This window comes from Periophthalmus magnuspinnatus, chromosome 15 (assembly GCF_009829125.3).
Source record: "Periophthalmus magnuspinnatus isolate fPerMag1 chromosome 15, fPerMag1.2.pri, whole genome shotgun sequence".
Taxonomy (NCBI): domain Eukaryota; kingdom Metazoa; phylum Chordata; class Actinopteri; order Gobiiformes; family Gobiidae; genus Periophthalmus; species Periophthalmus magnuspinnatus.
This window is the reverse complement of record NC_047140.1, coordinates 14407794-14434305: the sequence shown is the minus strand read 5'-3', so window position 1 is coordinate 14434305 and position 26512 is coordinate 14407794. Positions and strand designations below refer to the sequence as shown.

At 39.0% G+C, this 26512-nt stretch overlaps 1 protein-coding gene across 1 annotated transcript in view; it reads right to left on the bottom strand.

Annotated features, from left to right (window-relative positions):
• Positions 1–2034: 2034 nt before the first annotated feature.
• The window catches only part of LOC117382958 (stromal membrane-associated protein 1-like), a 158903-nt gene continuing 134425 nt past the window's right edge, over positions 2035–26512 (bottom strand). Inside the window, exons 9-11 of the mRNA XM_033980203.2 lie at positions 14599–14764; positions 13176–13324; positions 2035–2356 (exon numbers count right to left, since the gene is read on the bottom strand). Of these exons, the coding sequence (XP_033836094.1) occupies positions 2213–2356; positions 13176–13324; positions 14599–14764 (459 nt within the window). The 3' untranslated portion in view covers positions 2035–2212. The remainder of the gene's footprint in view (positions 2357–13175; positions 13325–14598; positions 14765–26512) is intronic.

Sequence of the window (26512 nt, the reverse complement as noted above, 5' to 3'; positions counted from 1 at the left end):
GGAGGGGTCTCTCATATGGCTCTGAAAGGAAGGACACGAAAGAGCTGAGCGATAAAGAAAAAAGAATATTATTATCTTAAAGCCTACGTTATTTTGGTTTCATCATGATTCATTAGCTTTATAATGACTTTAAAGATGCACTACGCAGCTTTTCCAGGGTCTGTCACTTGCTTGTTTCCATGGAGATGTGAATTCTTGATCTGGAATGTTCCACGGTATACGATTAAAATGATCTATCCCAAAGCGGAGAAGTGACACCACCAGGCCGAGTTACAGGTCAGATCTGTGGATGTAATTTAATGCCATTGTGCGGAACATTCAAGGCAAAGCAAAGGCGTTTCCATGGAGACGAGACAGAAAAGTTGTACCTTTGAAAAAAATGGTAATTTAAGTTTAAAGATGTGCTCTACAGAAGACATATCTTTGACAGAAATGTTTCGTTTGATATATTTAATTGATCTTAAAGTGACATTACCAGGCCAAGTTACGGATCGGATCTGTGGAGAGGCGACCCTGCGCAGAGTAAGGTGTGTTAAAATAGTAAATTGTTAAAGTAAACACCTATAATACATGCAAGAGAGATAAGTTCAATGTCATGCTTCTTGAATCTCTATAAAGATGATATTGTTTTGCCTGAAATGTTCCACAGTACGGCATTAAACCTGTGTACCTTTATGAAGAGAAGTAAGTCTCCTTAGGCAATAAAAAATACGTAATGGAATAAGTGTTTTTACCATCCTGTCAAACATCCCAAACACAGCAAAAACCTCTCCATGGACACCACCTTATCAGAAAAGTTACACAGTGCACCTTTAAACAGAAAAGCACCAAATCACCATAGATTAGTGTCTCCAGACTGGCATCGTGGTAGACAACGATTTGACTTTATATCCTTGTATCGCTCAGCCCTGGTTTACGTCACATCAGGTTGATTACAGTACTGTTTGAATAATACCATCTCTGTACACAGGAGCAGGGCTTTACACACACATACTGCACAGAACACTGCATGTACACGTATAATGTCATCTACTGTGGTACTGCGGTCTGTAATGGAGCTTAAAGGCATTTCGTGTAAACCTACCCATGTCAAATCCATATGCTAATGTCCATATGCTTATATCTGGAGGCAGAGGACAGATGTGTGCGCTCCAGACTGAAAGGACCGGTGTTAATAATGCAGAACTAGTGATGTACTTTACTTACATTATACATTATATGAGAAACAGGCGTGCGGCGGTAAGGAGTCTTTTATAAATCATTAGAAACCTAATCATTATTTTAAAAAGGCAAGACAACCTTAGTGAGGATATGCTAGTAATATTATTTAAATGCTGGTATAAACTTGCTTGTTCCTTTTTTGTAAAACTTGTTGTGCACCTCCATGTACTTTTTCCTTGAGTAAATCATTCGGATTCACTTCATGCTTAAGTGTTGTAGTAATGAAAGCTCGTGATTTTAGACAAAACCTGGATCTAAACCAGGACTAGAAGAGGACCAAACCAAGTCTAAATCAGTATGATATATTCTTTAGCAACACCAGTCTAGTCTTGTATTATTTTAAGATTTGTCTGCCCTGTCTGTCTTCACTTTCTTCATACTTGAGAATTATCATTTTAATAACTTTTTTTTGCCCCACTTGAAGAATGTAATGTTACTCCAGTCAGTACAATTACATCACCACCACCTAAATAACATACTGTAGACATCCACTGTTCTGTGCAGACTAAGGTTAAGTCCATTCACACAAATACAGTCATTTCTACAGCAGATATTAAGACTACACACTAAACCAGAGGATTTCACTATACACAGTTTACAGTCCAGCAGCTTTGACTCTCCTCAGACGCAGAGAGGAGATGGACACGAGCTGCCGTTTTGAGTTCTCTCTTCTTTTAAGGGACACATATTACGCATTACGGACTTTTCGGGGGTTTTAACAATTTAGTTTCTTTGTTGTTGTTGTTTATTTCTCATTGTTCCTTCCTATTGCTGACAGCAGAGGGAGCTCTAGCACCTAAATGCCTCATTGGAAACAGAGGTGTAGTTTATAATGTGTTTTTTTTTTCCAAATGTAGACATCATTTCAAGTTAGAAAATGTGAAATCCTAATCCCAAAATGACAAAAAGCCACAAGAATGCATAATATGTGTCCTTTAAGGGTCATAGAGCTGTGTGCGTTTGATTGGAGAGCAGAGGAGGAGAGGAGGGGTCACTTCCAGAGCTGAGTGCTGAGGGTCTGTCCAGAGGCTGTTGCGGCGGACGGGTATCCCACAGACGGAGCTCCCGGCTGGGCTACACCTCCAGGAGACGGGCCTGGACCAGAGACGGCCACGCTGGACATCTGCTGGGTCATCTGAAACGCACACAGAAGCAAAGCAAGTTTTCAGTAACAGTGATGCCCTGTTTGAAAGCGCTTTGATGATGTTTTCTATTGTTTCTCACTAATACTGTGCGGTTTGATGCATAAATTGTGCGATCAAATACTGCAGTGTATGTGTTCCTTAGGCCTGTCTCAATAATGACTATGACGTGTTGGATGTATAAAGGCTGGAACAATATATTTTGGGGCTCAATATTTATCATGAGTACTTTTTCTTTACAAAAGTGGAGACATTTTTGGTTATTTTTGTTGTAGTACGATAAGATTTTAGCTGTGGAGGAGTGCACAAGTCCTTTTTATGGCTATTTATTAGTACATTCTGCTATTTATTAGTTGCAGCTCATGTTTTTGAATGAAACTGTCTACTTAAAAATGGTTTACTGGGATTATCTTGCATTATTTAAATTTAGTTAGCGGCATAAAGTAGTTCCAATATTATTGTTTATCGCAGTATTTCAGTGTAGCGATGTATTGTGTTTGAAAAGCACTTTGGTTTTTAGAAAAGTAACTGTATTCTGAACGCCAAAATGGAAAAGGAACTGTACTGCAACTGTACAATTGGTATTCTGAATACTTCCCAACACTGTACATACAATACATTAGAAAAGGCACACGGCATTAGCTGAAAACATATTGTATTTTAATTAAAACAGATAAAATATAGATAAAAACTACTTAAAATGTGTTGTTTTCAGTATAAACACTAAAACTATAAGCACTGCCGGGACCTAAATGAGAAAAAATGGCATTACAATACACTCATGGCATGGGACATTACTATCTTTATCAACCTGCAGATCCAGATCCAGAGAGTCTTTCTCCTCTTCTCACCCCCCTCCCCCTTTTACCTCTCTCTCTCCCCCTTCGTCCTCCTCACCTCTCTCTCCTCCCCCCATCACCCCGGGGCTCTAAAAGGCTCTGCTCCTGCCTCTGTCTCTAATCTATTATAGATGTCTCTCAATGCAGCAAGCTTCACTTATCTGTCCATCCGGGATCACACGGAAAGAGATGTAGAAAGAGAGGGTTTGAGAGAGAGAATGAGGGAGAGAAAGAGAGAGAGGGGAGGAGGAGAGAAGGAGAGGGGAGACAGATATCCGAGGCAAAGGGGAGAGTGGAGGAAGAGGAGAGAGGAGAGAAGAGGAGAAAGTGAGAAAAAGAGGAGAGGATAAAAGGTAATATAGGATAAGAAGAGAGAGAGCAGGGGTCAGAGAGAGAAGAGAGGAAATGGAATGAGAGAAGGAAGGACAAGGTGGGTTTGAGAGAGAGAGTTGAAGATAGAGAAAGGAGAAAGAGGAAAGACAGACAGGGGGAGAGAGGGAAAAAGGGACAGAGAGAGAAGAAATGAGAGAAAGAGGGAAAGAGATAAATGGAAGAAGGGGAGAGAACACCCATGTACATCCATCTCGTCTCCCTCTGAGCTTATGATTTATGGATGATCATTCTCCCCCCCCCCCCCCCCCCACACGAGGAGCGACTCACAAAGTTACACTCAACTCACTGCTGCCATAAAGATCTGTGTCGTGACGAAACATTAGGATCGCTGCCATAGTAATTAACAATTTCACACTAAATACTATATCTTTTGAATGGGAAAAAGTCCTCAAAATGTTGTATACAAGAAGCTAAAACCATGTATGTAGTACTGCAGTGAGTCTGGGTTTATGCTGTGTTTTTTAAATAATAAATAAATGGGACTGATAATGGGGATTTGTTTTTGTTCCTAATGCACAGCCTCGTCAAAGACATGGACAAAAATCAATGAAATGATTTTCAACTCAACCTGACACGCATAATGAGCCAGGAGCCCTCCAGAAGGAATTTGGCTGATGGTTGGTCATCCAAAGTGATGAAGTTTAGTTTTTTGTTTTTTTTAAAGTGAGAAAACAAGTTATGGTTAAGGTTAGGATTTGGTTAAGATTAGGAACAGGATTATGTTCAAGTGAGGGAAATGTTTTGGGTAAAATAACATGACAGCAGATGTAACAAATTCATCTAAATGCTCTATATTACCTTACCTTATCATAAAATAAACATAAGATAACATAAAAAAGTAAAACCATGACCTTATAGGCCTGTTTATAGCAACAGAAGCTCTCACATTACCATGGCAACCAGGACTATGTGATAACTTTAAAAATTCCTCAGGATATATCGCTAATCATCTTCTGTATTTCTGTAAAAGCATTTATGTAACAGTGCACTATGTAGCCATGCTTGTCTCCATGGAGATGAAATACTTTCATATATATAAGTCAAGTTAATAAGTTATATTTGCATAATCAGAGAATTTGAATAGTATTGTACAAAACTTTTATCCGCAATAAACCATTAGGGGTCAGGAATCCAGTTTTTGTGATTTGCATTCACATCGCTCTTTCCAATTTATAAAGTCTTGTATTACACAAATTGGACTCTTGTGAGCTTTAAGCCATGTTACAATACTGCTACTTCATCAAAAACCTAACTGGATTAGTGTTTTGTTTCATTCAAACAAGTTTGAGTAATCCTTTTATTAGTCTGTTCACATCTCTAAACTTAAAATGTGATGTCATGAAACGGTAGTTTTCAAGCTCCTTTTTACCTTTTGTTTAGTGGAGATGGACAATTTCAGATCTGGAATTGTCCAAATGATTCTAGTGAAGGTGTATGGAGGGAAAACACAGTGGGGCACTTCCTGTATTACAACCCCAATTCCGATGAAGTTGGGACGCTGTGTAAAACTTAAAAAAATACAGAATACAATAATTTGCAAATCCTTTTCAACCTATATTCAACTGTATAAACTACGAAGACATGATATTTAATGTTCAAACTGATAAACTTTATGCAAATATTCACTCAATTTCACTCATTTGATGTCTGCAACATGTTCTAATAAAGCTGGGACAGGGGCATGTTTACCACTGTGTTACATCACCTTTCCTTTTAAAAACAATCAACAAGCGTTTGGGAACTGAGGACCATAATTGTTGCAGCTTTGCAGGAGGAATCCTTTCACATTCTTGATGAATGTACAACTTCAGTTGCTCAGCAGTCCGGTGTCTCCGTTGTCATATTTTGAGCTTCATAATGCACCACACATGTGCCTAAACATGCAGGGTTTGTATGTTAAATGTCTGAATGAAATAAAACACAACTCCGGGTATGTTTTTAATGAGGAAACAACATCATGCATAGTTTAGAAAATAGCGTAAATGGGCCCTTTAATCTCTGCGCTCCAAAGCCCACATATGCAGAAATAACGGTTACATAAGGACAGGGGATTTTTAATTATAACAACACCATCATATTTTACCTTTTATAAACTTGAAATGGGCCGTTTTAAAGTAGCTCGCGGTACTTACTTTTTTATAATTAACTACTCAGCAATTAAACTCCACATGGATGAGCTAACTGGCGTGACCCTCTGCAGTAGCACCGGGCTCGTTAGCATAGCGCTGCCTCGTTAAAATGGTAATGAGGCGTGGAGAAAAGGCAGAGGTCAAAGTTCAGCAGGAAGTACAGATGGAGTGTTAATATGGAGAATAATCAGGCAGGACAGGAGCACTGCAGAGACGGAGGAAGATTTACACTGAGAGAAGGTCACCGGGCTGTGGACTTATAGACCTGTGGGGGGCAAATAAAAGTCTATTTTGTGCTTTTTCAGAACATTGCAACTCCCCTGGAAACTGTCTTTACTTTCTGACAGAGAAATACTTCTGATTTGTCTGCACTGACCATTGAATTTTGGTCTGTCCAAAAATTACACATTACAAATTGATCGACTTTATTGTCCCCATATGGAAATTTGCCCTCTGTATTTGACCCATTGCCAGATCTTTAGCTCGTCTTGGTCAGGACTACCTTAGCTGGAGGATTTGATCTATTGCGCACGTTTTGGGTTGATGGGAGAAACGGGAATGCCAGGAAGAAATCCACCCAGACAAAGAAGAACATGCAGACTCCACACTGAAAGGCTAGGGGAGTCAAACCCGGAACTTTCTTGCTGTGAGGTGAAAATGCTACCAACCCAGCCACCGTGCCGACCAACTACTGCTAATTCCTGCCAACTATTGTGAGAAGCTTGTGGAAGGATATTCAAAACGTGCGACCCAAGTCATACAGTTTAAAGGCAATGGTGAAAAATATTTATTAAAAAAATGCTTCTGTCTTTATTCTGGCATTTAGCAAATATAAATAATTTTGGTAATCCTAACTGACCAAAGTGAGGAAAACGTTTATCTGATTTCATGTCAGACAGTTCTGGTTTCAACTGTTTGATATTTAACTAGATATAAACAGTTACGTATTATTGTCTCTCAGCAACCCATTGTTTATATATATTTCATCTTAAATATGCTTCCTATCTCTCCTGACAAATAAATATACAGAAAAAATACAAACGTTCTACACAAAAAAATGATTTTGCCTTACCGTAGTAATCTATGAGCTGACTGTCCCAAACACCTGTGTGTATTTTAATCACTGTGTCGTACATTACAGCAGCTTTATTTGCACAGTCAGCACTGCAGGTGTACAATGCACCAGAGAAAAACATGGGGCTTCCATAGAGCGAATACAGAATCAATATGAGCAGGAACACACTAATGAACCGCTGACTTTAGATTTCAGTCAGAACAAACCAGAGACAGAGGAGCAGACACAGAAAAAGAGCTGGAAAATCTAATATTCACATTCTATCACTGAGAGAAATGCAGCAGCTGTATATACACTTCCACACACCACACATGGAAACACGAACATAAGGAATGTGGACCAGCCCGGGACTAAAACAGGACCAAACAGGACTAAACCAGGACTAAATCAGGACTAGATACGTGTAGCCCTTTATATGTCACCAAAAAGTATGGTTCTTCACCCCTCAAAGTCAACATACAAACACAAAAGAAAAAAAAAAATGCTGGATTTTTTTGTTTGAATAAAAAAAAAAGAGAAAAACATACATAATTATATGATGTATGTAATGATATTTAGAAATGTAGTTTTCTATCCCTCTCTTCTTTTTTATATGTTGTTATGTATGTGTGCTATTGTGTTGTCCTGGGGTCATGAAATGGACTGGAAATTGGGTCAGTTGTACATTTGTATGACTATTATCAATAATGAAAAAAAAAAAAAAAAAATCTGATTGGGCTCTATTTTTAGCTTGACTTCAGACCATACAAAGTTTATTTAATTTTTTGGGAAATTTTGCCAATAGGCTGGTTTCCTGTAGCTATTAATTTCTATCATGGTACTGGACAAACACCATTTAATCAATTGCAAACAAGGATTTGTCAAAATATTGTGATTTTTAAAATACATTTATCTATTTTTTATTATTATTTTGACTGAGAGCAAAAAGTTGAAGTTCGTATTGGGTCAGGGCTCAATTTGTTTCTCTTATAACCTTACAATTACATTTTAGGCTCTATTTTTAGCCTGACCTCAGATGCACTGATACCAAATTCATCTCACATTTAAACATTTAGTGCTAATAGGTCGTGATTATGTGGAAAAAGTGCATTTTTTGACATTATAAGGCCCTATAATACTGAAATTACATGACTGCACTGAAATAAAAATATTTGGTGAATTAGAAGGTGGGAGTGGTCTAAATTTAGAGTGGGTGCTGTTTTTGGTATCAGTTCATTAATCTGAAGTCAGGCTAAAAATAGAACCCAAAATGATAAGTATATGTTATTTTATGGCTGAGTTATAAGAGAAACAAATAGAAACTTCCACGTAACTCTGTGGAAGTAACACACAGGGATTTAGACAACAATATTGACATCATTAATACATAATAAATCAGTTATGAACAGTGTACAATGTCTGTGCGTCATGTGGGAGAACAAATGACATAAATATGAAAAATAGATTGGAGTGTGGGTTTGTGAGCTGAACAGTGCAGTGTGATTGTACCCGCTTTAGTTTGACTTAAATCAAACCTGAGCCGGTGGAGTTGTGTTGGGACTGAACCGAAGGAGCAGAGTTTGTAAATGAGAAAAGTGCTCTATCAGCCACAGGCACAGAAGAGACCTGCGGAGACAAATGCTCTGCAAATGTGAGGGAAAGAATAGCTTATGTGAAATCTGTGGGAGTTTGTACTGGGCAAAGGTCTCCAGTTTTAAAGTGACAGTGTACAATTACCTGATAAGTGTATACGGGTACGTGGCAGGCCAAAATCTGATAACTAGATAATCGGATAACGCAATTGCTGGCTTCATATGACGTTGTAACATTCTGTAGGACAATAATATTTAATACAGTTGAGGGAAAGTAATATACATATTGTTTAAATGCTGATTTTGGTTGTAATACAGTGAGTTTTTGGGTGTAGTCATTAAGATTAGTGATGTGACGTTCATGAACAACTCGCTCTTTTGAACGCTCGGAACTGGATCAAATTTTTTAAAAGAACCACATTTTTTTCTTTTTATTTCTAATTTATATCCACTTTTATCCTGATTAACACTGAACTAACAAAAAAATCAGCACAGAAGCAGAGCAGGCGACATGAGTGAGAGCTTTACGCCCCAAAACCCCCAAAAACAACACATTTGGCATCACATTAACAGTTAGATTTTTAATTACTCTTCTTGTAGTGCCATGTTGTGTTTCGATTATGCGTAATTCCAAAGGGTAAACACACTCCCACTCTCTTTTTGAACCATTTTGAACAGATCTGAGTCTCGGTCAGTTCTCTCTGATTAGTTTGTAGATAAAATTAAGTCTCACATTGATTTCTGTCATATAAATAAATAGTAAAAGAGGCAGACGTTTGAACGGCTCTTTGAAATGTACAGATCCAAAAGATTCAAATCCCATAAAAGAGCTGAAAGTCCCATCACTACAAATGATAAGGTTCAACGTTATGGTATTTATCTTTCATGGCAGAGTAAAATTACTATATCAGCTTATCTTTCAATGTATGTGACATGGAACAATACTTTTTGGAGGTCAGTATTTATCATGGGTACTTTTTCTTTGTACTACTGAGACATTTTTGGTTAATTTTCTGTACTACGATGAGATTTAAGATGTAGAAGGTTGGATTATAAACTTCTATGACTCATTATAGATACAAACTAATTACTTAAATGTTGCATTCTGTCATTTATTTATTGCAGTTCATATTTTTTTTATAATATTGTAGATTTAGAATACTTTTGCTTCATTGTTGGTTCCAATGCTGTCCTTTATCGTCTATATTTACTTCAGCACTATACTGTATAGCAATTCAAAATTTGTTATCATGCAATCAATAGGGAAAATGGTCTGTCGCCCTCCATCTGCGAGTATGACATCATCACATTCAAGAAAACTACCAATAAGATGTGATTTTTGATGTGTTTTTATAGCACAAGATAAATCTGATCATTAAAAACACCTGGTGATACGTGCGAGTGAATCAGTGGATTTTTAGAGTAACTGTTTTGAAAGAGAAAGAAGGCCTACGGCGAATTTTAATGTTTTCTTTCATTTTTGTCTTTGCCGCATTAGTTTCAACTTTGTGCATAATGTCCCTGGTCTAAACCTGCACAGGTGTGAACAATGAAATAAATCAGATTATTCACATCCGATGGAACTGATGTAACTGTTTATGTCACATTTCAATAATCTCATAACTTCAGAAATCAGAGAATGATCATATCTGTTTGTGTGCAGATAAAAATAGATAATATGAAAAATGAGGGATAACTTATTTTTGAATGAACTATAAGAGACCGAACCAATAACAGTGCCTGGTTTGATTGTACTTTGTCTGGAATGTTCCACAGTATGGTATATGTCATATCTACCGTAAATTTTGGACTATTGAGTGCACCTGAATATAGGCCACACCAACTAAATTTGAAAAGAAAATACATTTAGTGCATACATAAGCTGCAGGTTTTCATGTTGTAACATGAGATATTTACACAGAAAGGTACACTGGAGTTTTTTTTTTTTTTTTTAAGATACGCTTTTAAAAAAACTGTGCCTGAAAATCCGCAGTACGGCACCAACACTCCATCAACACGGGCTGAACATACCTGCATGTTTAGAAAATAAAACACGGGCCATCTGGTTTTATTTCCTCTGACTCCTTCTTTGATGCCAGATCTACTGCCTTTAACTTAAAAGCTGCATTATACGCATTCCTTCATGTGTTTTCCATGATTAGGGTCCATGCATGATGTGCAAAATGACAGTTCAAAATCAAAACTATTGTATTCTGCAGCACATAATCTTTTCCCACGTCTGTCTCACTTCTGCGTTTACTGCTAGAGCGTGCCCTCAGGTAACCATAACCAGTAAAAATCTATAAATTAGCTGCACTGTTGTTTAAGCCACAGGGTTCAAAGCGTGGGAAAAAGTAAAGGCTTATAGTCCAAAATTTACGGTATCTCTGTCTAGAGACAAGTGAGAGATGCCATCAGGCCAATTTACAGGTCAGACCTATGGAGAGGCAAGACCGCTCACAGTATCAATGTTTCAAGATATTTTTGAGCAAATAAAATGCTTAAAGTTGATCGCAATACAGGCAATAAGTTTAATGTCATACTGTGCAACATCTCCGTGGAGACAAGCAAGAGACAGGTGCACCTTTAAGCCCTCCTGCATTTAGAGAAGTCTTATTATTATATTTGTGGTGTCCCTAAAACTTTCACTTTTTTACTTAATTGCAGTTCTCTGAAAAAGTACAATCCCAGATTGTACACAAATGTTCAAAATATATAAATTATTGTGTAGCCATTTCTCAAAAATAAATGAAAATCTGTTGCTTGAGGCGGTGCCAGCAGCAGAAAATCAGCACTGCAGGTTGGAAACAGAAAGTAAATGGACCCGTTTCTGGCTTTAAGTTGTTTTAGATCAATATTGCGGGTTACATAAGGAACAAAATAAATAGTAAATGAATGATCTGGTGAGTCTATTACTGAATACTGGAAAAATGCACCATATGACTTAACTGTCACTGTCAATAAGTAAGAATTTTGATAGTCAGAGAATCAGGAAGTGCGCTGTTAGCATGTGATGGCCTCTGAAAGTTGTGAAAAGTGTTTCTAAACTCATCTTGGTGAATAATTAGGATATTCAAAGTGCATAAGGTCAGGGAGGAATAACTCTGGACCACAGCAAACTGTTTAAAAGGAACTAATTCTGCTTTATATGTTTATGAGACAGTAAAAACCAGACACCTTTAATTCCCAAAAATTACAAATAAAACAACCCACATATATTTCTATGTGCTACCACCACTACTACTGAACAAATGTGCAGTGAAGAGACTAATATAGTAAACCTGTCCAAAGCCATCTTCTCCGGCTGTAATGGAGCGTCTGTGAGAGAGCTGAAATCACACATGAATATAAAAGAGAAGGTGGTCCCTGTCTGTGCCTCTGTGTTTCAAACTCAATGATGTAACTAAGTGAAATTTATGAAAACCACCTGCATACAAACTCACAAGTACCAAGCTTTGAAACTGAAAGATCAGCTAACCCAAAAACTCATGCAAAACCTGTTAGAAGCCACTTACATTTTAGATCCAGACTAGAAACGATAAAGTTGTGGTTCAGATCTGCGCACTGTTGTGTAAAAGTGGAACTGTTCAAATCAGGTTATGTGAATAAGACTGTTTTGTTCAACATATGATCATAAATCGGTGTCACACGTGGCTCGTTCACTGTGGAAAGGCTGGAAACTGATACGAGCTTGTTTTAAAAATCCAAATGACACAAAAATAATAGGAAAATTGTACGTTTTGTGGAGTAGCTTTTGGGTTCAGACCTTATTTATGCTGAACTCATTTCTCAGAGCGTTCCAGCTGAATTGATTTGTATGTGAACAACATGGCTAATGCTAAACCGTAGGCTAAAGAAAAGTAAAATATGTCTAACGTGTCTGAACATGTTAAAGCAGCAACGGTAACTTTCTAGAGTTGGAACTTCACATGTATGATGGGAAATATAAAGTTAAAAATACTATCCGCCCTCCATTGAGATAGATATGTTTTATGCCATACTGCGGACTATCATATCCAAAGGAACAACATTGCCATGGAAACAAGTCTTCCTCCAGGCCAAATATGAGTCAGGTTTGTGGAGATGCACGCCTGCTCACTGTAAGGACGCAAGATTTTCTAAGTTATCCAGTGAAATAGACACAATCAATCAAATATTTTCAGACCTGGCTGTTTGTGTAAAGAGAAGCTCTACACCTTTTGCCCAACCAGCCAGTCCCTCATAGATCCTGTTTGAGCGCAGAAGGGGCTGGAACCGGACCATAAAGGGCCTCAAAACGCTGTCCTAACTTGGGACGGTCCAATCACAGACATTCATTTGCATCACGTGTCTCTCAAATGCAGAAGACATCTTGAAAATCCTTGTCATTCAGAACAAATTAACAAGAGACACATACAAGTTTAGTGCTTCAAAATACTTCTAGACTATGCATTTCTCTGATTGGTTAATCCACATGTCAATCACAGCTATTGGACTTGACCTTTGGACCGTGCAAGTGTGACTGCTTGTATCCTTAAAGGTTTTATATTGCACAAAATTGACTCTTGTGACCTTTGAGCCATGTTATAATGTTAGTACCTCATCAAAAATATACCTGGAGCTGTGTTTTGTTTCATTCACACATGTTTGAGTAATCCTTTATTATTAGTCTGTCTACATCTCCAAAGCTCAAAATGCTCTGTTCCACCTCATGTACGGAGTTTAAAAACACAGTGGAGCACTTCCTGTATGACCACATGACATCATTATAACATAGATCAGAAAACAGCATAATATGTCCCTTTATTGCTTTTATAGAACAGTACCTGGTTGACGCCCCACGGCTGAGGACCCGACTGGGCTCCGTACGGGTTCTGCCCTGTTGCCAGGACGCCAGGCTGCATATACCCTCCATTAGGCACCGCTCCTGCCCCGCCACCAGACGGGAAGGGCATCTGAGGCTGCCCCATGTACACTGAAAAAAGGAATAACCACATAATTTAGAAATGAAAAATTACAAATATTTATCATAATTTTATTCATACATTGCTTTTTACTACTGACAGGATAACCACTCTGCCGCATTAACACATATTTTGATGTGTAAATGTAGAATAATTTGGTCTTATTTAATAATTTGAAGGTACTAATTTTGTGTGATAAACAAAACCAAAACCTTGAGCTAACAAAAGGTATTTTATTATAATTTACCAAACTCTGCTCTTAACCACCACACTAAAACATTGTGCACATATTTGCAGTGAAAATATTCAACGGTTAAGCTTTTAGCGGGCTATAGAGAGAATGCATTTACACTGTGGGAAAGCCTGTTTGTGCACCTATGTGAGAGCGATCCAATAATGTGTGCCAATATACCTCAACAATGGAGGGACAATTCTGGTTCCAAAATTTCCCAATGATTTTCCCTTAAACACCTAAAATTTATATTAAAATAATGTTGAAAGAGACACTTTATAGACGGTTAAAGGCCCTGTATTACACAAAATTAACTCTTGTGAGCTTCAATACATGTTATAATGTTGTTACCTCCTCAGAAACAGACCTGGAGTTGTGTTTTGTTTCATTCACACATGTTTGAGTAACACTTTCTTATTAGTCTGTCTAAATCTCCAAAGCTCAAAATGCTCTGTTCGACCTTGTGATGTCATGTAGTGGTAGTTTTCAAGTTAACAGCTCCTTTTACCTTTAGTTTTTAGTAGAGATTGGCAATTCCAAGGCTAAAATGATCCAAATGATTTTAGTGAAGGTGTATGGAGTTTAAAAACACAGAAGAGCACTTAAGATATCACCATATGACATTGTAAGGTTCTGTTTGAGAGAACTCAGCCTAAATATGCAGGGTGTGTGTGTTAAATGTGTGAATGAAACAAAACACAACTGCAGGCATGTTTGTGATGAGGAAACAACATTACAACATAGATCATAAAATAGCGTAATATGGACCTTTAAGTAATAATAACATATTTTTGTGTGTTTTATTAACATTTTATATACAAGATAGTTAAACATAATAATCGCTGTGATTTTAGACATATTGTAGATAGGCTATTCCTCCAGCTACTCCAGATACTTCTAAACGTCTTACTGAAATATGCATGGATGACAAACTTCAGGCATGTTTTTGATGAGGTGACAACGTTATCACAGGGTAGAAAGCTCAAAAAAGTCGATTTTGGATAATACTGTACTTCTCTTTAAATGTTGTTCTCGTAGTATGCAGTTTCTTACCCTGTCCAGTGGCGGTCTGCTGCTGTGGGACCCCCGGTGGTTGGCTGCTGTACAGGGACAAAATGGAGTCTTTGGACATAAGTTTCTTCTCCTCGGGCCTCGGAGCAGCGGAGGTGGAGGAGGAGACAGGAGCGGGGGAGGTAGGGGGCGCTGTCCCACCACCAGCCTGTGATAAGACAAAGGGAAGAGCTTAGTTGTGTTGGATCAGATGTAAAGCTGTGCAGTTAAGCAAATATCCATTGATACGATGCAGCTGATGTCATCAATATTCCCTGGGGGTGTGATGCTAACTGTAGGCACTGCTCTGTCTGAAGCTGTTACTCACGTCAGACTTTAATCTGAGCTTTTTTCTTGAGTTTTCAGACAATCTTCAACCTTTTTGGTAGTTATTTCTAATGTGTGCATGATGTCACCAAAGTAACTGCTGAACATTCCGCCATAGGCCTACAGGCAGAACACCCCCAGATTGATGTCACGGCAAAGTATCAATAGAGATTCAATCATTTCTAATCATCAGTTATCAGCTTTGGTCTTTTTAAAGGAAAGGTCTGTAGCCAGTCCTCTGTCAGTGAAAGCATGACGTATGGAGCAGAGTACAGACTTTGCAGGAAGAAATGTGACTATTTTTCGTGTTAAAAGGCACCAGTTAAATCTGTATTCTGCATCTGTATTCTTTATGTTTATTTATTCTAATGAGACAAAATAAAATTTAAACAAATCGTGATTGTGGAGCAAATAGGTTTACCAATATATAAAATAGATTACCATAGTTAATGTTGTGGAAAAATAAGATGTAAGCAAGATTTATCTGTCAGTGTGGGACCTAATATCTCTTCATTAGAATGATAACCAAAAAAGCTTATTTTCAGACACTGCCAGAATCTGCACAAATGCATTTTATAGCAGCACAAGAAAGAATAGCTTATGAGGCTAAAAGATGCCATTTATTGCAGGTAAAATGGAAGATTTGGCTGATTTCGTACAAAGAGAGAGAGCTGTTGAATTGTGCAAACTCCTCCTCACTTAAAATAAAGTGGGTTTATGCAGAGACAAGGTCGCTCCTGAGAGGAAAAATGGACTCAAACGCCAGACGAAAGTGATAAAAAACAAAGACGATTTAGATGAAACAGAGAAAAGAAAGGCTCATTCATCGCTTCAGATCAGACAAAGATTTTGCCGCATTTATTACAAACTAATTCTATGAGGAAGGATTTTAGTAGAATCGTTAAAAGTTAAGCTAAAGCTCAACAGAGACTTAAAGAGGGGGTATTACATTTCTTTGGGGGTATTAATAGCCAACACAACATATGTAGATGACCATGTTACCTTTTATTGTTTTGAAAATGCTATATTCGCCAAAAACAACGTATTGACATGTTTAACAGGTTCGTCTTTGATGCTCTGGGTCACCCCTCCCTTTGTGCTAAGTCACTCCCTCTTCAGAGCACTAATGGAACTAATACACATCGCATCAGGTTTGTGAAGTTGCAGTGTATTGTTTTGTATCATCCTTTTGTATATTTAACATTAGCTGTGTGGGAACATGGGTGACGTAGACCTGCGGGCGGAGCATTGGACAGAAGCTTAAAGCGAAACATAAGAAGGGTTTGAAAAGGGCTGGGAAAGATCACAAGATTACTGAAACATGCATGGATGACATCTCAAACCTTTTGGTATGTTTTTGATGAGGGAACACTGTTATAACATGGTAGAAAGCTCCAAAATGTGCCCCTCTTTAAAGAAGACATATGACACTTTTTGGGGGATTTAATGAGCTTAACTATAACATATGCAGATAATGATTTTACATTGTTGAAGAATTTCATCGTAACAAGACGCAGATTTTTATTCACATGATGTTATCGATGTCACATGATGAAACTGTGATTTGATATATTTTTAACACTATAAACATCCACTCCATGCTAAAAAATTGGCCCCTATAACCTAGCGTCGATGAGCTTCATTTGACTGGAGCTGAACACTATGAATGCGTCACACTCACTTAGTCCACTTCTTTGTCTATCGTTTAAACTAGAGGAACATAGTGATGCCATGTAAGCTATTTCATAAGCTGTATAATACTCTCCATGCATTTGGCTGTTGCCTCTTTATCAGAGCGTGTTGAAGATAGGAGCAGAACCTGTGCAGTCTCACTGATAATGTAACCAGTCTGTTCCATTTCTACACATTTGACTTTATCTTGTTGGGCAGAAATTTACAGCTCTTTTTATCTTTGCTTATCTTTCACTGTTTCCCTTTCCTGCACAGTTTTGATAAAATGTAATCAGAATGTAATCTATAAATCAAATTATGTTTCTTGAGGAATTAAATTAAACTGTGAATGTTCAAACCATGAAGACTGTATTTTCTAAGCCTAGTCTTTACTTCTTAGCTAATCGCTACTAAGGATGTTCATATAAATGCACTCTCTCTTCCCTCCACCATCCCACAGATTTAACTACTCATAGGCTACTCATGTGTAACTCTTTCAAGCAAAATGCCTGATAACAGCAGAGGACAAATTTCCCTATGGGGACAAGAAAGTGCACCTTATTATCAAATTCAAAGTTGGATGCAAATAAATCAAACTCCAAGTAAGGCATGTACAGTGAAAAATGTCACATCGTAATTTTCAATAATAAAGACTAAAAATACGCAAAAATATGCTCTTTGCAAAGGTTAAATACCACTATGAAGAGCCTGGGTCTCTCAGTTTGACAGTTTTGAACAGGAAGTCAAAGGACCTCTTTCTCTTACGCTGTTTAATTCAAATATTGATGTTTACAATGAACAAAATGTAAAATAATGTTATCTTACAGTTTAATACTGAATAACTTAAAAAGCATCATGTCTCTAAGAAGAAAACAAGGATGAAACCAGGACTAAACTAAAATATGAACCCCAAGCAATGGAAATGTTTAACTACATTTGAAATTAATTAAAATTGTATGATTTAATCTTTGCAGGAGTAAAATAAGGTGTGGGAGCTGGAGTCAGGACAAGGACGAATGGAGTGGATGGATAAACAGAAATAGATGAGAGAGGAGAGACAGAAGAGAAGGGTGAGAGAGAGGAGGAAAGGCAGGATGGAAGAGAGAGGAGAGGAAAGTAAGGGAAGAGAAATGGATGAAGAGAGAGAGAAGGGAAAGAGAGAGAGAGAGAGAGAGAGAGAGAGATGAGTGAGGGAATGAGAGTTGGATATGTATTGGTGTTTCTCTGGGGAGGTTTCCCAAAGTGCAGCTAGTTTAAGGTGAACTAGGACGAGCTAATAATAACACTTCACATTAGCCTTAGCATTAGCATGACTTTAGCATGGCTCTATTAAAATAACTGGACAGGGTATTGCTAGCTTAGAGCTATCTCGAGTTGGATTAGTGGCCACTCATTGAAATCCCTCCTGCCCAGAAATTATTCTTCTCATACAACCCAATAAAATCACAAACTGCTTGTTTCAGCTGACAGGGCACCTACAGTCAAATTTTGTGGCGTTTTTTTTTTTATTTTTATTTTTTTTACCTATTTTCACATCATACATACAACATTTTCTCAGTTCAAAATCTGTCTCTTGTCTTAAAAAACACATTTTAGTCATTACCATCAGCTGTGCTCTATGTCCGCTCTAAGCTCAAGCGCTGATTGGTTAGAGCAGCCACATGGTATGACATGAACGAACATGTGACCGATGCAAACGAGCCGAACTGTCATGAACGAGCCGCAGGTTTAGAACATGGTTCAGAAGCTCCCTGGAAACATAAACATCATAATTTATAATTTATTTATTATTCCCTTGCCTCCTTCGCCTCCGCTCGCTCTCATCGCACAATGTCTCATGGGGGGTAGCTCAACTGCACGTGGTCGATGGGCAGGGCAGGTCCTGATGTACCTGGCCACTAAAGGCTGAACCACTGACCACGGCCCACTGATTTCAATGGCCGGTCATGTTTAGGCTCAGAATTTAAACATGAACTGAGGCAACAACAGGCAAAACATCAACATCTCAGAACATCTCTGAAATCATATCAGACTGCAAACAGTTTGAATCAGGGATCAACAACATATTCTTTTGTTCTTTTTTTCTGTCAAAAACTATAAAAATATATAATAATATAATAATAATATAATAATATATAAATAAATTATAAATAAATAAATAATTAAAAAAAATCATACAATGTGATTTCCAGATTTATTTTAGATTATGTCTCTCACAGTGGACTAAGATGAAAATTTCAGACCTCTCCATGATTTCTAAGTGGGAGAACTTGCAAAATCACAGGGTGTTCAAATACTTATTTGCCTCACTGTACATGGAGTTGTATTTTTGCTTTATTGACTCATGTGAGGTCATGTTATAATGGTGTTACCTCATTAAAACACATGTGGAGGTGTTTTTTGTTTCATTAACACTTTGAATAGTCCAGCATTTATAGGCTGTCTACATCTCCAGAGCTCAAAATGCTCTGTTCAACCTTGTGATGTCAAGTTAACAGCTCCATTTTACTTTTTATTCAGTAGAGACTGGCAATTCCAGAGCTGAAATTATCCAAATGATTCTAATGAAAGTGTATGGAGTTTAAAAACACGATAGAGCGCTTCCTGTATAACCACATGACATCACAAGAAGGAACAGAGTGTTTTCTGTTTGAGAGAAGAACTATAAATCTGCAGGGTTAAGATTGAATAACAAAACACAACCCCAGGTATGTTTTTGATAAGCAAACAACATTATAACATAGGTCAGAAAATACTGTAATATGAGCCCTTGAAGTCATTATTAGATACTTCTACCTTGGGAGAAAACACAAAATGCCATACAGGCTAACTGAATCTCTCCGCACAACCAATCAGACGCTGACATTTGAAGGAGCATTTAGCATTTGGCGTTTAGCGTTTAGCAGACAGGGGCCGTAATCAGAGCTCATTGAGACACACTTAAACTTGTGAATGTCGTCTGGAGTGTGTGTGCGTGTGAGCTCAGGGCGTGAGATAAGAGCTACAGATTCTGAGCCAAAGATAACTGAAGAAAATGGCTGCCAGCGTACGCACTTTTAATTACATCCACCGCAACTTTCAATGAGACGAGGGTCCAACGGCAAAGAGAGGAGAAAAATTAAACTGGAAACGAGTCATATAAGGTCATGGATTACATAGAGTTTAATGTGTTACAAAAAGGGTCAGGACTAAACCAAGACTAAATCTGAACTAAACCAATCAAATTAAGGACAATGACAATAATAACTAAACCTGGAGTGATGCAACGGACTCAATCAAAACAAATGCACTGAACAAAAGGCCTAAATAGTGACAAATGTTTCAAAGCCAGGACTAAGTAAGAGCTGGGGTCCCTGATTTTCAAACCATGAAAAGGAGAAAATTAGCATTAAAATCTGTACTAGCCCCTTGTTCCTGTCTCCACCAACACAGCCAAGACTTGCATCACAAATGGCGTCGCATCAGGCTCTATAATCCATTTGTTGTACGATAAAATAATGCATATGTGTACGTTTTATAATTGGTAGCAGGGTTGGAGCTAGTACTACTTTTTAAAATACTTAAAGCAAGACTTAAACCAGGGGCAGAATCTAAACTGAACGTAAAGCTGCCATTTGTTTGCATGGGATCAAGAGTACACACTTCTCCATTACTCATCAGTCAATCCATCAATACGGTGAGTACATATCAAAAATAATATGGTTGCTTATGAGCGGACTTAAAAACACTGTATATTTTGCAGAATCAATGACTAAACTCTGCTAATTTGAGGTCAGAGAAACTTCATTTTGTGTGTAAATAGCTGGCCAATGAGCTCCTTCCTTTCACATGTGTCACTGAAATTGAATTGGATGATCACGTTTGGTTCTGCCGGCTCGAGACTCGATGTAGGTCGGTGTGAAACCTGCCCCTCCCCTCCCCTTTCATCGAAACTGAATTGCTCAAATAGACTGTCCTCTTACACAAAAGACGATTCTGTCAAAGCATTTTATGTGCGCTGTATGCATGAGCCAACAAGTCACGTTGTTGTGTGTGCGCAAGTTCACGGGTCATATGTCATTTTTCTGCTGAACCTTTTCTACTCCGGCTCGCTAGATATGGCCCCTGGAATCTAACCCACAACCTCCTCACTGAGACGAGACACACGGTAACACAGGGAAGAGATGCACAGTCCACTCAGAGAACAGATACTTGAGCTTCTTGTTAGGAACCCGTTAAATAACACTGCATTTGAAAATACCACACATACAATTGAAATAGATAGTACTATTGAACGTTCTTCTTAAAAAAATAAAAAATAAATAAAAAATAAACAAAACTATTCTATTCTAATTTAATCTTTAGTCTTTAATCCAGAATAGGTGAATATTTTCTTTCTAGTTTTCGTCGACAAAATTAACCAGACCAAATATATATTTAATTTTAACTATGAAAACCCGTATGCGCTTGCTTGATGAGAAATGTACATACGTGTTTGTGGTACGGTTGTCAAAACTACTGAAAAAACTAAAACTAGTAACCAAACTAGACACTGATTTGAGCAGCTCGGTACCTCCGTGCATACAGGCCCATACCAGGAGCAGTGTCCTCCAGCTCCTAGCAGCGCCCAGCAGGGAGGAGCCATCCCAAACAAGGCCCCATTCTGCAGAATAGATGGGAGCATTCAGACAGACTGCCCTTGTCTTTGTGCCAATGTGGAGACTTTCACAGTATGTACACAGAATGAAGAGAAACAAGTACGTCCACGCATTTTAAGGTGGGGGATGTACTCTCTGGAGGTGGCACATCACATGCATGGAAATAGAAAGTTAAAACCGTACTACGTAACTTTCTGCATGGAGATAAGTATAACCAAAAGAACAACGCTTCTCTCTTCTCCAAATAAGACTCAGGTTTGTGGAGATGCAAGCCAGCTCAGCATTAGGATACATGTTTTTCTACATTTATAACTGCAATAACCCCCCCCCCCCCAAAAAAAAAAAAAAAACAAACAAACATCTTTTTTGTTGTCTATTTTTTGGCTAAGAAGTTACATACTGTTGTTTTAAAGAGCCCACGTTTTGCTAAATTGGCTTTTTTTTTTTTTAGATTTAATGTTTTTCCCTCTCCCTCCCTCTCCCCTCTCTCTTTTTGCAGGCAGTTTAATTTCCGCTCATTAGCTAAAGCACAGATCCATATTCATAGCCGAGTCTCCTGCTTAACCTCCTCACCTCCTCGTGTCTTCTCTCAGGCCAAAACGATGAGTGGATATAAACTACAGTGAAGCCCAAAGCACATGTCCATTTGGCAGCGGCTGCAGCAGAGAGCAAAGCCAGGATACACGTGTCAAACTGTGAGATAATAAGACATATAACGGCCCTTTTCCCGGGTATTTTATATTAAAGAAGACCTATTGTGCTTGTGTCTGCTAGATAGTTATTATCTATGACACGTATGGATCATTGTTAGAATTTGGACATTTTATTGCGATATTAATTAAATAAAATGACTTAATAAAAGAAAAAAGACCGCAGACTTCCATGTTAGAGAACTGAGGTGCCCTATGTGAGCTGACGTCGCAACATTTTTGGAATAATAAATGAAGGGATGGGGGCATTTAAGTTGCAAATACAGGACAAAAAATTACTAAAAAATGAAAATACAACTGTGAGTAAGGTGAGGATAAGGAAAACACTGTAGTAATATTGATTTTAACATCCTTTCAGAACATAGATCGTAAATAGTGTTGACTGAAGTCGCCTTAGAAACCTACTAAACTTCATACATAAAATACACAATCTAGGATTTGAACTCGCAACCACCACCTAAACCACACTTCTTGACTCTGTTTCAGTCTGAATACAAGACACAGCACAAGCCGAGCATAACCAAAGCAGTGGAACGTCAGTGGGATAACACAAATCCCCTGGTGGACATGTTGTAATCTGCTGTGTGTAATGGAGGAGATAGAAAGTGTGTGTGAATGTGTGCGAATGTGTGTGAATGTGTGTGAATGTGTGCGAATGTGTGCGAATGTGTGTGAATGTGTGTGAATGTGTGCGAATGTGTGTGAATGTGTGTGAATGTGTGTGAATGTGTGTGAATGTGTGTGAATGTGTGTGAATGTGTGCGAATGTGTGTGAACGTAGGTGAACGCACCACGAGCAGACTGCACTTCTTCACACACACTTAATCACTGAGCCAAAGTCATATCCCATTACTGACTGCTTAAGATGCACAGACGGAGAGAGAGAGGGGAGAGAAGGAGGAGAGGAGGAGAGGAGGAGAGAGAGGGAGGACCGAGTGGAAAGACAGATCAGGGTAGAGGGGAAGAGGAGAAAAGCAGAGAGAGGGGTGGGAGGTAGGAGAGCGAGACAAGAGGGAGCCGGCGAAGAGAGAAAAAGAGGAGAGGAGAGTGAGGGAAGAGAGGGAGGAGGAGAAAGAAAAGAGAGAGAGAGATAGGAGAGAGGAATGAGGAAGACAGGGAGAAGGGGAGTGGAGGAGGAGGGAGCAAGAGGATAAGAGACTAATAAGGAATAAGAGAAGGGGAGGAGGAGAGACAGAGAGAAAGGGAATGGAGAGGGAGAGGAAGACGGGAAAGAGGAGGAGAAGAGCAAGAAAAGAAGGAGATGGTGAAGAGAGAGGGAACGGAAAGGGGCAGGAGAGAGCAAGAGGAGAAGAGAGAGGAATAAGAGAAGAGGGGAAGGAGAGGAGAGGTGACTAGGAGAGGAGGGGGGATGGAGTGGGAGGGAGGAAAGGAGAAGAGAAGAGAAGAGAAGAGAGGGAAATAAGTGGAGGATAAAGGAGCAAAGAGGAGAAGGAGAAGTGAGAAAAGAAGGATGGGTGAGGAGAGAGGAGGAGGAGAGGAAAGTAAGGGAAGAGAGGGAGAAGGAAAGGAGAGTGAGGGAAGAGAGGGATGGGAGAGGGAGAGGAGAGGAAAGAGGAGGAGAAGAGTGAGAAAAGAGGAAGAGGGTGAGGAATAAGAGAAGAGGGGAAGGAGAGCAGAGTTGAATAGGAGAAGGGGGGATGGAGAGAGAAAGGGAGGAAAGGAGAAGAGAGGAGAAGAAGTGGAGGATAAAGGGGCAAAGAGGAGGAGGAGGAGAAGTGAGAAAAGAAGGATGGGGTGAGGAGAGAGGAGGAGGAGAGGAAAGTGAGGGAGAGAGGAAGAGAGGGAGGAGGAGAAGGACAAGAGAGAGATAGGAGAGAGGAATGAGGAAACAGGGAGAAGAGGAGTGGGGGAGGAGAAAGCAAAAGGATAAGAGATTAATAAGGAATAAGAGAAGAGGGGGAGGAGAGATACAGGAGAGGGAAGTAGAAGAGACAGAGAGAAAGAGGGAGAGGAGAGAGGGAGAGGAAGAGAGGGGAAGGAGGAGGAGAAGAGTGAGAAAAGAGGGAGAGGGCGAAGAGAGAGAGAAGGAAAAGAGGAGAGAGGGAAGGGCGAGAGCAAGAGGAGAAGAGAGAGGAATAAGAGAAGAGGGGAGGGAGTAGAGAGGAATAGGAGAAGGGGGGATGGAGAGAGAGAGGGAGGAACGGAAAAGAGAGGAGAAGAAGAAGAGGATAAAGGGGCAAAGAGGAGGAGGAGGAGAAGTGAGAAAAGAAGGATGAGGTGAGGAGAAAGGAGGAGGAGAGGAAGGTGGTGGAAAAGAGGGAGAGAGGATGGATGGGGTAGACAAGATAGAGGAATAGGAGAAGAGAGGAGAGGGAGGGAGAAGAGGAGGAGAAGTGGCAAGGAGGAGGTGAGGAGAAGAGTTGTTAAAAGTATTGATCTGTACCAGGAAAAAAAGCACCAATGAAATTATGTTTAAATGGAGAGTCCAGGAAGCTGTTTTATTGTAATAGAAGTTGCACAGAAGTATAAGTTTAATCTATAAACTCTGAAGTTACAGGAGAAGTGGTGGTTTGTGGCAGAGTGGTTAGCATTACTTCTTCCAATACCATCAAAGACAAAGTGGTATCCAGTGCTACAGGAGAAATATACAGCCTCTGAATACGGATCAGTTTAATGCCATGTTGAGGAACGTTTTAAGCAAATAGGCAAAGCAACTGGTTATTTTCATTTTCAAGAATGTGATACACCTGGATGGAGAAAAAGAGATATTTACCTTTTGATGGTACTTTTATAAGAATGATAAAAATGTTCAAACCCGCTTTATTACAACTCAAATCTGCAATTTTACAGTATTAATTTTAGCTGTGCCTCATCTGTATCAAATATTATTGGCCTATAGAATGTTGTGATATCATCTGAAACTCTGCAATAACATCCCCAAGCAGATCCTCCACCACAAATGTTACAGAATGTTCATCTACATTTTAACCCAGTCTATAATTCAGAATCCATATGTACAAATCCACTGCTGTAGTGTGTTCCTGGTGAGTTCTTTGTGTTTGAAAGGCTGTCTGTTTGAAGACTGGACATGGGAACATTTGAAATTCAAAGATGGCTGCTGCATAATGCATGTGGTCCTGTGGAAATCCTATTTGTTTACTTTACGAGTCACTGTAGTGTCTGTGAGGCTCTGACCATCAGACACAAATAAAGGCCTCTATTGCACGTGTTTACAGAACAAGCCCCGAGTCTGTCCATGATACACTGCGCGCAACAAGACGCCATTTTGAAGAGGACGTACAAAACAAGTGCATTTAAGAGGAACCCAACAAAAGCAAAAGTATGGTTTGAATTCACATTGATACATAGATTCACATACATTTAGCCTCATGTATTTGTTCTACATTTGAGCCACCAGCGCCTGTAGACAAATCAGATCTTGTCAAACAATCTTGTTATTTAAAGACTCAACGTATAACTTTTTAATTTAGACAAAGATAAAAGTATGTTATTTTCATTTTGATTATTAACACTGACAAACTTTCATTAAAAAAAACTTGCGTACTTACTGTGTGCGGGCTTGCATCTCCATAAACTTGACTTATTTGGTCTGGAGCTTGTTTCTATGACTATAATATTCCACAATATGGCATTAAACATATCAATCTCCATGGAAGATGTTAAGAAGTATGGTTTTAACTTGCCGTTTACATTGAATCATGCAGGTCAATGTACAAAGTGCCAGCTTCAAAAAGTTATGTGTCCATCCTAACCCAGTCCTTGTTTAGTCTGGTTTAGTTCTAGTTTAGACCTTGATTAGACCCTGGATTAGTTCACCAGTCACTGTTAGAGAACTGCAATAGTTAGTTGGGTTTTTAGCTTAGAAAATCTTAAAACCTGCACCAAAAAGTTACCAACATCGCCTTAAGTTTTATCCATGGAGCCAGTATTAATGTAGGGCACAGGAGTTCTTCCCAGACTACACTGCTGCAAAAATACACCAGTCCATTATATTGTATCTGAGTCCACTGGAGTTATGTTGTGACTGGCAGGTGGTCCCCCTAACTCTCTCCATGTCTACCCCCCTTTCCCTCTCTTCTGTCTATCTTCAACTTCTTCCTCTATCTCTGTCTTCCTCTCTTGCCCCCTTGCCGTTCTCCTTCTCTCCATGTCTGCCCTCTCTACCTCTCTTCTCCCTAATTTTCTACTTCCCCCTCTCCTCTCTCACCATGCAACCCTTCTGAACGACTCTCTACCTCTCCCCTGCTCCTCCTCTCCGTCTCTCCTCTCTCTCTCTCTCTTTCTCCTCCTGACCTTATCTGTATGGTGGTACCACTCAAACCGTAGCCCCATATTTCATAATGATCCATTGTTTTGGTCTTGCAGCCCCACACCTGCAGTGATGTGGGCTCCCAGAGGGCTGCCTTCTCCTCTTCCTCCCCTCTATCCTCCATTTTCCAGTTTATATCCCCTTCCTGAGTGCTACCCCCCAGAGACCAAAACGCTACATGAATATACACATATGGCAGCAGTTTTTACAATCGGAAGAAAACTAGCATTCAAAAACTAGATCGGATTTTACGGTTATTAAAGGTCCTTCACTTTTGACAG